We start from the raw sequence: 12410 nt of genomic DNA on the forward strand, positions 1-12410 counted from the left end.
TCTGCCTCTCACACCCTCCATTAACTCAATAATAAATAATACTGGCTCCTTTAAAATATAACCATAATCTGGCTTGTGTTTTTTTACCCCCGCTGCCATCAGCATACCCCTAGGATACTGTGATGACCTCAACACCTCAGTTATAATTCGCAGCACAGTGCAAGTCAGACCATATCACTGTAGCCAGACACCCTTGTGTGGTGCGGCTCTAGCAGGAACAAAACCCTAACCTATCTGGAATGGCATTAAGTCGCCTCCTGCTTTCTCTTCTATTGACCTCTTATCATGTTCTCTCACCTCTGCTCCGCTTTAGTGATGGGGTTACTTCTGGATTTGTGGTTAGCTACCTTAATCTCTCTTCTAATCCAAGAACTCCTCCTGAGAACCCGGAACAGAACTATATCCTGGTGTCTGCTCACATACCATCTTCCCAGTGAAGGTTTACTCTGTAGCATTCTTCTTCAGCTACACCAAACACAGCATCCTGTGTGTCACCTTCTTTGTATGTTTTTAGAGCCACCAACCACTGTGTTGTTACCAATGCTTCTATCAAAGTTTCCTCCTCCCGGAAAACTTAGCCTCATGAGGGCAGCACACACAGCCAGTTAATGCCTGCTACACAGTAGGCTCTCAAGCAATATCTGCTGATTGCATAAGTAGCAAACCAATTAGCAGCAACACTAAGTGCCAGGCAAGATGAACACCTTACCAGAAAATAACTATAGTTGTTGTCAACATAGTGCCAGCCAGGGGAACACATCCTATTCAACAATCCTTGGTTTCTGATCCCTCTATGGTTTAAGTCTAGAATGTCTTGTGACAGGCATGACCCTTTGCAGTCCCACTTCTCTGGTACAGTGCACCATTCTGAGCGAATGAAACACATTTCTGTAGTCCTGTTCTGTGATCAGTGTATCGTGTCTCCCTGAACTAGCCCTGAGCCAAGTGATTTGCTACTCTTCTCCTCATTCATGCCCTTGACCCCAAATCAGCATACTTTACCCATAATCGACCACGATTCATACACTCTTGCTTGGTTCTGTGGCTCACATACTTTCTGTCACAATTAGTCATTTATAAATGAATAAGGTTAAATGTGTAACATAAAAGTCTGTCTAGGAAAATGGTTGTGGGTTGAATTTGGTATACAGGGTGCTAACCTCTGCCTTGGAGAGTTTCTCCTCACATACCTCCAGGCTCCAAAGCCTCTAATCATGCAATATGGAAAGACCCAATCTTAGCAAGTTAATGATTCACTAATTGTGTGTATAAGTTGCATACCATTCAGAAATATGGACTTAAAATGCAAGCCCAGATCACCTCAAATTCTATGTCTTTGGAAGGCCTGCCACGTGCACACCACAGATTCCAGTAACACTCATGGCAGACAGAGCCCAGTTTTTCTCTACTGATGAGACAAGAAAATAAGAGAGATGACTTCACAACCTTGCACTTAGCAGAAGCAACATTAGACAGCTCCATTTATACAATATCTAGGAGACGACTCAGAGGAAGAAGTTATTAGCTCCCCATCTCTGTCCTTTCCCTGGACTATAAAGTCAGAGTCTAAGCCATCTTGGAAGCATGAGGGAATAAGCCCATGCCAAGGATGGCAGAGTAGGAACAGAGAACCAGTTTCCAGAAGCATCACCCCAGTGCATAGCCACCACAGGATCTATCCATCTCCTACCCTCTTAGTAAATGATTAACTTGTATGAGTTCAGCTACAGTGATCTGGGGTTTCTGTTGCTCACAGTTGAAAGAAGTGCTAACATAAATCAATGATTAGTAGCAAAGAGAAAAAATTAGTTTATCAGAGCAAAAATGTCATCGAAGAATAAAGTTTGAAATAAAATGCATTACTGAAGAAACTGAAGATTGAAATTCAATTTGCATGGGAGATCTAAGGGCTGGTTAATGATCTAGAACACCATGCAATTAATCTGGACTTTGGCCTAGGAGTATGTGTGAAAGAAAAACTAAAGATCACATATGAAAAAAGTGAATTAGTGATTCACTAATCAATGATGCTAGGCCATCAGTCAATAATATCCTGCATACACATCCTTTTGTGCGCTTGTCTGTAATTCTGTGCTTCTCCCATCAGATCAAGACTGAGTTTCACACACTGCTTAAGTGTTTACTGAGCACCGACCATGAGCCAGGCATTCATTAGACAGGTGTCTGCCCTCTGCTGTTTTCCCAGCAGGGTGAGAATGGTGATTTTCCCACTGCAATGTTTTGTGGCACCAGCTGGAGTTGTGGTCCTCTGAAGGAGGGAGAAGACACGAGACGGCACTTCTAGGAAGACACATGGGAAAAGAAAGGACTGTGCACCACTGAAGGGATCTCCAGGAATGCGCTGCTTTCAGGGACATCTGGAGTTCAGACCTTCCCATCTCCAGAGCCATATGACAGACTGTTTCAAGTACACGGCAGAGCTCTGACATCAGGTTTGGCCTCAGCAGCTGCCAGTGACACCATGACCAGTGGCAGAAGCAGGGCCATGTAGACTGTGGGCACCAGTGACAACAACCAGAAGGAAAGGGGAAGAGAAAGGCCTCAAAGATGAGAGAGGGAGTTCTAGCTGCAGAGCTGCCCAGAGACATGAGGGGCATGGGCTACAGGAAGCAGCCTCCTGTGTTTCAGAAGCCAATGTGAACAGAGGACCTTCCAGGAGTCTCCTCTGTTACTGTCTGTGTTTACCTTGGTGACTTTGAAAGGCATCTCCCGGGTGTCCTCTTTGTTAAACTGTTTCTCCCAGTTTCCTTTAAAGTAGATGGCATTTACAAGGACCAGAGCAGTGTTTGGTTTCACCATGTCATGATCCAGCATCTCTTTAATTCTATCTGAAAGGAAAGATTAACAACCCAGTTAACTAAAAGAGTTGGCTAAAGTAAAAAACAGCAAAATATTCTGGGAAGAACAACTTCACTCTTTGAATGACCATAGTAGATGCCAGCAAGTCAACAGGTGCAGCACGAAAGTAATGATTGGTGTCTGCAGCTTAAAGGAGTTCAACAGGCAAAAGGAGTTGTAGTGGAAAATTTTAAGAGGCTTTGATTTAGAGCTGAAGAAGTGGACCAATTGTAGATTGTTTGCCTAGTGTGTTCAGGGCTCTGGGTTCAACCCCTAGCATGGCAAGAAGAAGCAGAAACAGGAGTCTGACTTAAAGAACAAGAAGTTATTCCTGTTTCCATCTGCTGCTTTTGTGAAGGGGCTAACAAGACAACAACTCAAGGAAAATGAGGGCAAGACAGGTAGCTTGGCAGGTGAAGGTGCTTTCCACCAAGTCTGAAGACCCACGCAGAATCCCCAGAAACCCACACAGTAGAAGGAGAGAAACATTCCTACGGGCTGTCCCCTGACCTACACACACACACACACACACATACACACACCAAAATCAATAGATAAATAAGTGTGATTTTTTACAATACACTGAAATGGTTAATAGGGTCTGAGGGGCAGAGGTCCTGCTCAGCACGGTCAGGACCCTGGATTCAAGTCCCAGCTCTGAAAACAAACAGAACAGAACAATACTGAGTTCACCTTCTGTCTTTTTGGCCACCCAGGTGTTGATGTGCTGTCGGGACTGCTCTGTATCACCCTTAAAGTCCAGCTCTTCCATCTCTGCTTCGTAGAACTTGCGGCAGGAATCTTTAAAAGACTGAGACAGAGCAACACAATTACACAGCCACGAAAGTGATCAGCACTGACAGTCTCCATCCTTGATGCACAAAAGCAGAAAAGCAAAATGAATGCTAATTTACAAATAAATATGAGGAAAGAACCCAACTGTGGTGGTTTGAATGAGGAGAATAGCCCCACAGGCTCATGTATTTGAATACTAACTCCTCAGTCAGTGAAAATGTTTGGGAAAAATTAGGAGATGTGGCCTTGTTGGGGGTGTGCCACTGGGAGCAGGCACTAAGGTTTAAAAAGACTAGCTCCAGTTCCAGGACTGTCGGGCCTACCCAGAAAAACCTTGTCTCAAAACAAACAAACAAAACAAACAAACAAACAAACAAAAAAGACTAGCTCCATTCTAGTGTGCTCTCTCTGCCTTCTTGCAGTTTGAGAGATGCCCTCTCGGCTGCTCCAGCATGGTGCTTGCCTGACTGCTGTCATGCTCCCTGCCATGTCGGTGACAGACTCTAACCTCCTGAAACAATAAGCCTGAATTCTTTTGTAAATTGCCTTGGCCATTGTGTTTTGTGGCAGCAATAGGAAAGTAACCATACACCAACTTCTCACTTTCCAGCTCTCCTTAATCTTAGTTTATGAACAAAGTGAAGTGGTAGAATGGGTATCAGTAAAAATGTCAGGAATAGATGGATCCTTGAGGTAATAGTCAAGGAGCAAGGAGGTAACCGGGAAGATGCTCAGATGCAGTACTTATGCGGCTGTCACTCTCATAGAGCACCACATAGGCGGAGTGAGGCTTAACCCCACGAGAGCTACAGCATCTCTGCACTGTGCACAGGCTGGACCTTCTACCGCAGTTTTCCATGTTAACAGAAATACAAAAGTACATCATTTGAAACAGTGTCACCTAAAGCCGCAGAACACCAGGGAACGGCCATGGAAGCTATAAAACTGAATGTTTCATTTTAATTTATTTTACTTCATGATATGGAATTTGAACAGCTATGTGACCCTAGTCACCATCTCAGGAAGGTCATTTTCAGGGAGTGAGCAATTCACAAAACACAGTGCATGTTGGGATGGGGTTCAGTGGTGCAACCCGGAAGTGGAGGACCAGCCTGGCAAGCACAAGGTCTTAAAGGGAACCAGTCACCAGAACCAGAAGACAAACAGAAGTTCGAGCCATTTGCTGAAATGTTCTGTAAAATGGCAATGGCGTTGATGACACCACACTCTGCCATGTTGTTGCAACAGAGAACTGCATGCAGTGTAAATGGGCTGAAACTCCCTCTGTGCTGACAGTGTATATGGAATATATTGATATATTTATATGTTATACTTATTACATAGTATTTATAATTTTATATAACATGTAATTTATTAGATAACATACAGATAGACATTCTATAATATACAAATATGTAATATAATTATATGACAATATAATTACATGTATTCTATGTTGTGACTTATATATAATATGTTATACATTATATTTTATATAATATATTATAACATATACATTGTATCTCAATATTTATATCAAACAGCTCATCACTCCATATTTAATTCCCTGTTGAGGGAACTAGTTTTATTTTTTATTTGTGCGATTATATGTGGCAAATAAATGTGCATTTCATATGGGCACGTGAAGAGTTGTTGCAGGAATGCACATGAGTGTGTATAAGTCTAGATATTAGCTAGGGGATAACTCCAGCCTGCCGTCTCTTAATGCCACATACTTACTGCCAAGATCTCAAAAGTCTTTTCACCGAAGAGCCTGTTGGCTGTTCTGAGCAAGTACTGTGTGCCAGTCTTGTTCACTTCGGTGAGAAGTGACTGGAAGCCCTGGTGGACATCTCCATCGCCATTGCCGCTGCATTTCTCCAAAGAGAGTGCCTAAAATCAACAGATTAAAACACAGCTTCAGCAGGACCAGCTATAAGGAATGAGTCAACACTAAACCCATCCTCAAAATCTTATAGATCCTTCCTGCCACTCAAAGAGCCACGCAATTAAAGATGAAAGTACCTAGACGGTTCCCTCCCCAGGGTCCTCCCTTGTCCCCTGTCAGCCCTGGTCTGAGCAGAAACGGCCTTTCACAAGCTCAGCTCTTCATGTCCACTAACTGTGCTCTGGCTTCAAGCATGGCTACCAGCCAGACCTGCTAAAACTCAAGTGCAGCCAGTTCTGACCTCAGATCACGCTGTGTCCTCCCTGCTCTAGAGTCCAGACTGGCTCCAGCACTGTCTGCCCAACAGAATGTAGGAGAGGGACCCTGTTCCAGGCTGGGGCTTTAAAAGGCCTGGCAGCTGCCACATTTGTGCTCTTGTTTCCAGGCACCATGGTGGAAGGAAATCCAAGTCATCCTGCAGGAGGCCACCTGGAACATTCTGGAGTAACTGCACCACGTACAGCAGCTTGAAAGAGAAGCAAGACCCCAGCCAACAGTGAGCACCTGGGTGCCAGACCTTAGAAACAATCCCATAGACCTTTGAAGCCTCTGAAAACGCTATGCAAATGACTTCAGCTGCTCCCAGAGGAAACAGGTAAACTGCCTACAGTGGCTGTAATAGCTAGGAACTAAAAGAGAAAGAGAAAGTTTAAACAGAAGGCAAGCCTTCATGCCCTAACTCTCGCCAGTAAGGAGAAAGGCTGAGGAAGAAACAAATTTGTCCTGTAAAATCAGAAGGGCATTGTGAAGAACTAACCCAGGATGCAAAATCACAGCCCAGGGTGACCATGGATCAGGAAAGAGGCCGTCCAAACACAAGTTGGGATGAATCAAGGTATCTCCAACCTTGGCATACAGGAGTCTAGGCACATACACTTTGCTGTGGTTCAGAACTGCTACAGTTTAGAGACTGCAATGTGTTCTTCCCCATGTTCTGATGTGTCCCCCAAACTGGCATAGTGACATCTGATACCCAGTTCCTCAGAATGTGACTATATTTGGAGCTAAGCCTTTATAGGGACAAAGGAATTCATTGTCATGAGCTAAATCAAATCCGACTTGTGTTCCTATAAGAAAAGGAGACCATGAGCTAAATAAACATCCAGGGAAGACAAAGATGCCATTTACAGTCCACAGTAAACAAGATTTCCTACTCCTTCATTTTTAGAATTCAGCCTCTAGAACTATAAAAAAAAATGCTCTATGTTACTTAAGTCATCCAATCTGTAGTATTTGTTACATAGCCCTAGCTGACTAATACCTCAGGAAGTGTGCACTCTGCTTATCCCTCACCGACTCCCCACCTTATTCTGGAGTAGCCTGTCTCTGCAGTTCATATACTTGAACTGCACCCAACAAGAGTCTCAATGGTTCTAGCCCTGCTCTGCCAGCCAAGGCTGACCCCATTTGGAATAAACATCAAGATCCTAGGAGAAACCCTTATCTGTAGGAGAGCTGAGATCCTTGGGGACCACAGCAGACAGTGGAGGTCATGGGAGCCTTGGTGCAACGCCTTTGGTACTTTTGCCCCAAGTTAACCCTTGACATATACACAGTCACCATCAGTAGATCAGGATGCTACAGCTAGGGTTCCAGCAGGGGTGGCATGCTCTCCTATCAACCCTCCAGTCACACCGCTATGTCATCTGCAAGACCACTGTGGAATGTGGAGGACCAGCTCAACTGACAGTCCGTGGTATTTACCTGCCTACCTGAATCATCTGGCTTGCAGTGTTTCCCTTTGCCCCCATGAAGACCATGACCAGGGCTGAGGAGATGCTCATGGGTGAGAAAAACACATTTTTCGAGCTGTCTCCACCCAGGATTTTCAAAAGGTTTAAGGCAAAGGTGCCGTTGGCTTCCCGAAGAAGATCCATGATGGCGAGCCTGGAATGAGGAATTGAAATCAGTATCACATACATACGGGCTGATGCGGGCTGAATCTTCACTCTCATTCACACAGAGATGCTGGGGCTCCGTGAACAAAGGGGAAATCCCCACCTGGAAAGTAAAGGGACTTGCAGGAAGTGATACCGCCCTGCTGGGCTAACTCGGGTCAGTGCCTGACCCACCAGCCAGGATGTCCACAAGTGCAGCAGTACAGTCTGGGAGCAGGCAGCTCTAGAAGCAGGGCCTGGCAGCTCTGACTTGATCTGCATGCAGCTGTCAAATTCTTTTTCCCCAGTTAGACGGTACAACAGTTCTATGATTTCCCATCAGCTCCCCTGATGCTGGGAGCTCAGAGCATGGGAAAGGGAAGTAACAGGCTGCAGGAAAGAGAAGGTACCCAGTTGCAGTGTTAAGAACAGAATACACAGCACAGCTTTATACTATGGCTGTGGACAGCGAGGCTGGACTATAACAACGTTCTTTGGGCCCCGAGGTGATGGCACACACCTTTAATCACAATACAAGGGAGGTAGATCTCTGAGTACGAGGCCAGCCTGCCCTCAATCTATCCTCCCTCTGCCTCAGCCTCCTGAGTACTGAGATTAAGTGTATTGATTTCTGTCTGTCGATTGTACATGTGCAATCCATGAGAACACACACACAGACATAGGGAGCCAGGTGAACTTGGCTTATGGAGCTGAGTGTGGCACAAAGGTTCCCTCTCTGTGTTATGACACAAGCCATGGTGGATGCAGTTACTGAAGGTAGTCCTGAACATTCCCAATGTAAACTGAAAACATTAGCCATTCCTGTCACCTCAGGTCCCAACACAAAAAGCCCTGAGACCTTAATCCAAAGTTACTCAGTACATCAAATACAAACCATAGTCCTAAACCACATCAGAAAGGTACAAACATCCTTCAGAAATGTCCTATCACAAAGTAACTGCCTCCCCACAACACACACACACACACACACACACACACACACACAGAGAGAGAGAGAGAGAGAGAGAGAGAGAGAGAGAGCGCACACCCTTTGCCTAACTTCACCCAGCATTCCTTCACAGCCCAGTATTCCAGACTGGTAAGAAAAGGCTGGTAGAAATTGGCTAAGCACTTGAAGGTCAGGGCCACCAAAAGCCAGTAATTAACATTCCTGGTTCCCTACCCAGAAATGCCAGAAAGGAGCTCAAGTTTCTAATCTCCCTTGCCTGGAGGCTAGGTGGGCCCAAACTCCACTACGAATACCAAGTCCTTCCCAACAGCTGTGGAACTGGATCTCTCGGTTTTCGCTGTAAAGAGCTAGTTAGTCTGTTTCCACCTGCAGCCCATCTCCTAAATGATTTAACGCCGCCTCTTCAGAGGGAGGAATGTTGAGGCAGCTCTGGCCAGAGTTCTTTGTTAAGGCCCATGACGGAAAAGCTATTTCCTTCTGACCACGGGAATGGATTCTTTACCTCTGGCCTGGGTGCATTAACGTTCCAAGTTACTCTAAAACAAAAGAGTTAATCACCTGGCTAAGAGACCATCTTCCCAGAGGGCATTCACCTAATGCCAAGCTAAATATACAGGAGGAATAATTATCTCCTTAAGGAGAGGGTGTACTTTCCTTCCTGGAAACCCAAGCCTGGTACTGTTACTCCCAAGCTTCTGTGGGACTCTGGTTGGTCTGCTCATCTTTCCTTTTTCATCCCTTTTTGTCTTTTTCTTTCTGGTTCTAAGCCACACAACTTAAGTATTGCCATCCCTAGTTCTGTGGAGTTTTTCACTTTTTCTCTGAAGCAAAGCCCTTTCGCCATGTGGCTGCTCGCTGAACCTCCATTCCTAAACCAATCAGCCAGCGCAGCTTTTTCTTGGCCTCTTCTCTATCTCCCTATTCCCAGAAGCTGTTCCGGAGCTTTTCTTCTAGACTCTAATAAAATCATCTTTGAAATTCTTTCTCTGTCTATTCTTGAAAAAAAAATTAAGGAATCTAAGAACCTGTAGAGGAGGCCAGTTTTCCTAGAAGCAGGTAGTATTCCTTCACTAACAATGACACTAGGGGAACACTAATGTTTCATGCTTTTAATTCTCAAAACAATTTTAAAGAAAAAAGAGGAGTCACAGGCCTATGACCCACTGGCAGAGCACTTGCTCGGCAGAACCAGGCTCTGGGTCCATCAACAAAACAAGGAGAAAGGGAGAAAAAAGCAACTCAGGACATCTGGTGTAGAAAACAATGTAACTCTTTTTTGTTTGTTTGTTTGTTTGTTTTTGTGTGTTTTTCTTTTTTTATTTTTTGAAAGAGAAAACAAACTATCTTTTTTCATTTTACATACCAATCCCAGTTCCCACTCCCTCCTCTCCTCCTCCCATCCCCTCCATCCCACCCCAGCTCCCATCCACTCCTCAGAGAGGGAAAGGCACCTGTTTTAAGGAAGAATCAAGGCCCTCCCTACTATATCTAAGCTCAGCAAGGTATCCATCAAAAGAGAATGGGTTCCCAGAAAGTCAGTACAATCAGTATGGATAAATCCTGGTCTCACTGCCAGTGATCCTACAATCTGCCCCAGCCATACAACTGTCACCCACATTCAGAGAGACTAGTTTGGTCCTATGCTGGTTCCTTCCCTGTCCAGCAAGAGTTGGTGAGCTCCATTAGCTCAGGTAAGCTCTTTCAGTGGGTGTCCCCATCATAGTCTTGACCTCTTTGCTCATATTCTTACTCCTCCCTCTCTTAGAAAGAGATATATTGATTGAGGGAGCCAATATGGGGCTAGCAAGAAACCTGGAACTAGAGAAATTCCAAGGAATTCACAAGGATGACCCCAGCTAAACAAACAATAGAGGAGAGGGGACCCAAACTGATTACCTTGCCCTGTAATCAGACTGATGAATATCTTAAATATCACCATAGAACCTTCACCCAGCAACTGTTCGAAAAAGAGGCCAAGACCCACAGCGGAGCACTGGGCTGAGCTGCCAACGTGCAGATGTAACTCATTTTTACCATGAAAACCAATTCCACATCAGCCATTCCTGTCACCTCGTGTCCCAGCACTAAAATCCCTGATCACTAACCCAAAGTTACTCAGCACATCAAATATCACATCACAGTCCTAAACCACACCAGAAAGGTACGAACATCAAAACTTTTCCCGTGCCCTCCTAGCCTGGCAGACAAAAAATCACATAACACTTTGCCCGACATGAGCTTAAGAAAAAATACACTAAAAGATCTGAAAAGTCCCTCAAGAGTATCTATCTTTGCAGACTGAGGGTCTTCAAAGAGCTATGGTCTGAGCCTAACTTTCCAGCCTCACACATGACTCAGAAAGACCACAACTCACTCCAGGAAAAAAGATTCAACACCCTTGGCACAGACTCCCAGGCTTCTCTCTGGCCCCTGCCCTCTGCAATCCCAATGCCTGTTGCTCATGTGTTAGAAGCCTGGGTTCTCACCGTCTGAACAAGAAGGGTCACATGTGGCTTCCGGGTTTCCGCACAGGGACCAGGTCGTACACAAGCTACCTCCTCAATAGGTGCTGAGCCCGAGCACCTGGCATCCCAACCGGCTGCGAGCCTGGATCACAAGGTCGTGTTCCCAGTGAAGTCACGTGCCACTTTGCAACGCTGCTCCAGGAAAACCCAGCCAGGATCCTAGGGCTCTTGCGGTTCTCCCCACTCTCCTCCTGCCCATGACCCCAGCCCAGAGCCCGGCGCCAAAGTCTACCCCTAGCAGAACTTACCCTGGACTCTAGGATCCGTGGCCAGCCAGGAACTGAGCAGAGATCTGAAGGAGCTTCTGGCTCCCTGGGCCTCCAATTTCGGAGGGGTGGAGAGGTGGGTGGAGTCTGGAGCCGGAGGCACAGGCCTGGGGGTCAGGAAAAGAAGAGAGAAAAGCCAGGAGACCCAACCCAACAATGCAACCCTTCGTGTAGCTCCTGGCCACCCTACTGAATGCAGGTGCTAGGAAAACAAGGACAAGAACGAATCCAGGTTGGAGTCTCTGGGTGGTTTCCTACACTGGACCAGAGTGAGGTCTCACCCAACCTGTTCACTGTGCCTTCGTCAAGACTGAATGACAGCCTTAGCAACACCGGAGTGTGCCAGCACTTAGTGGGCATAAATGGGACAGAGCAAAAGAGAAGAATTAAAGTGAGAGAAAAGAAGACCGTATTGCTGCTGAGGCTGGAGAGAGCACTTGTCTAGCACGCACAGATAGATAGATAAATAAATAAGCAAATAAATAAATAGCTAATGGGTGCATAGATCGATAGACAGACAGACAGGAAACACAGGTAGGTGTTCCACAATTCCACTACTTAATCTTCTGGTCCAAAATAAGTAGACACTGAAGAGCTAGTATTTTATCCAAATGATGATAAAAACTCTGTTTGCCATCTCACAGAGGTGTTGTTGGGGGGAAGGCGACCTGGTGGGTAGAATGCCAGTCAGGTTTAAGGGTGAGGTCAACTCTGCCTTTTTTGCCTCGCCCTAAACTGAAGATTCCCAGCGATGACCATACTGACTTGTGCAGGCTATCCTGACCTCATAGAATGTGGCAGTCTTTCTCTTAGGAATCCACATGTGACCCCACCCGCCCTGACAGTGAGATCCCAGGCTCCTGACACACGCGACAGGCTTTGGGATGTCAGAGGGCTGGAGCCAGAGAAAGGCCTGGTTGTCCGTGCCAAGGGCTTTGGATCTGCTTTTCCAGAGTCTTTTCTGGAATGTGCCTGGGTCTGCGTCAATTGTGCACTGGGGTCTGAAAAGTTAGACTCAAATCGATCCTCTCTGGAGACCTTCCATCTGCGAAGATAGACACTTCTATGAAGAACTTTCCAGATCTTTTTCCATCGAGCCAACCCCCCCCTCCCACCTAGCAGATACCAGCAGAAAACCAGGCTACCAGTCTAGCTGGGAGTTTTTACTTT

The 12410-nt window shown here is 45.7% G+C and overlaps 1 protein-coding gene across 1 annotated transcript in view; it reads right to left on the reverse strand.

Annotated features, from left to right (window-relative positions):
* LOC119816685 (serpin B6-like) overlaps positions 1-12410 on the reverse strand; it is a 120992-nt gene that overhangs the window by 1520 nt on the left and 107062 nt on the right. Inside the window, exons 3-6 of the mRNA XM_038333545.1 lie at positions 7315-7489; positions 5395-5547; positions 3553-3670; positions 2707-2849 (exon numbers count right to left, since the gene is read on the reverse strand). Coding sequence (XP_038189473.1) covers positions 2707-2849; positions 3553-3670; positions 5395-5547; positions 7315-7479 — 579 coding nt within the window. The 5' untranslated portion in view covers positions 7480-7489. The remainder of the gene's footprint in view (positions 1-2706; positions 2850-3552; positions 3671-5394; positions 5548-7314; positions 7490-12410) is intronic.

The sequence above is a fragment of the Arvicola amphibius genome, chromosome 6, assembly GCF_903992535.2.
Source record: "Arvicola amphibius chromosome 6, mArvAmp1.2, whole genome shotgun sequence".
In the NCBI taxonomy this organism is placed as follows: Eukaryota; Metazoa; Chordata; class Mammalia; order Rodentia; family Cricetidae; genus Arvicola; species Arvicola amphibius.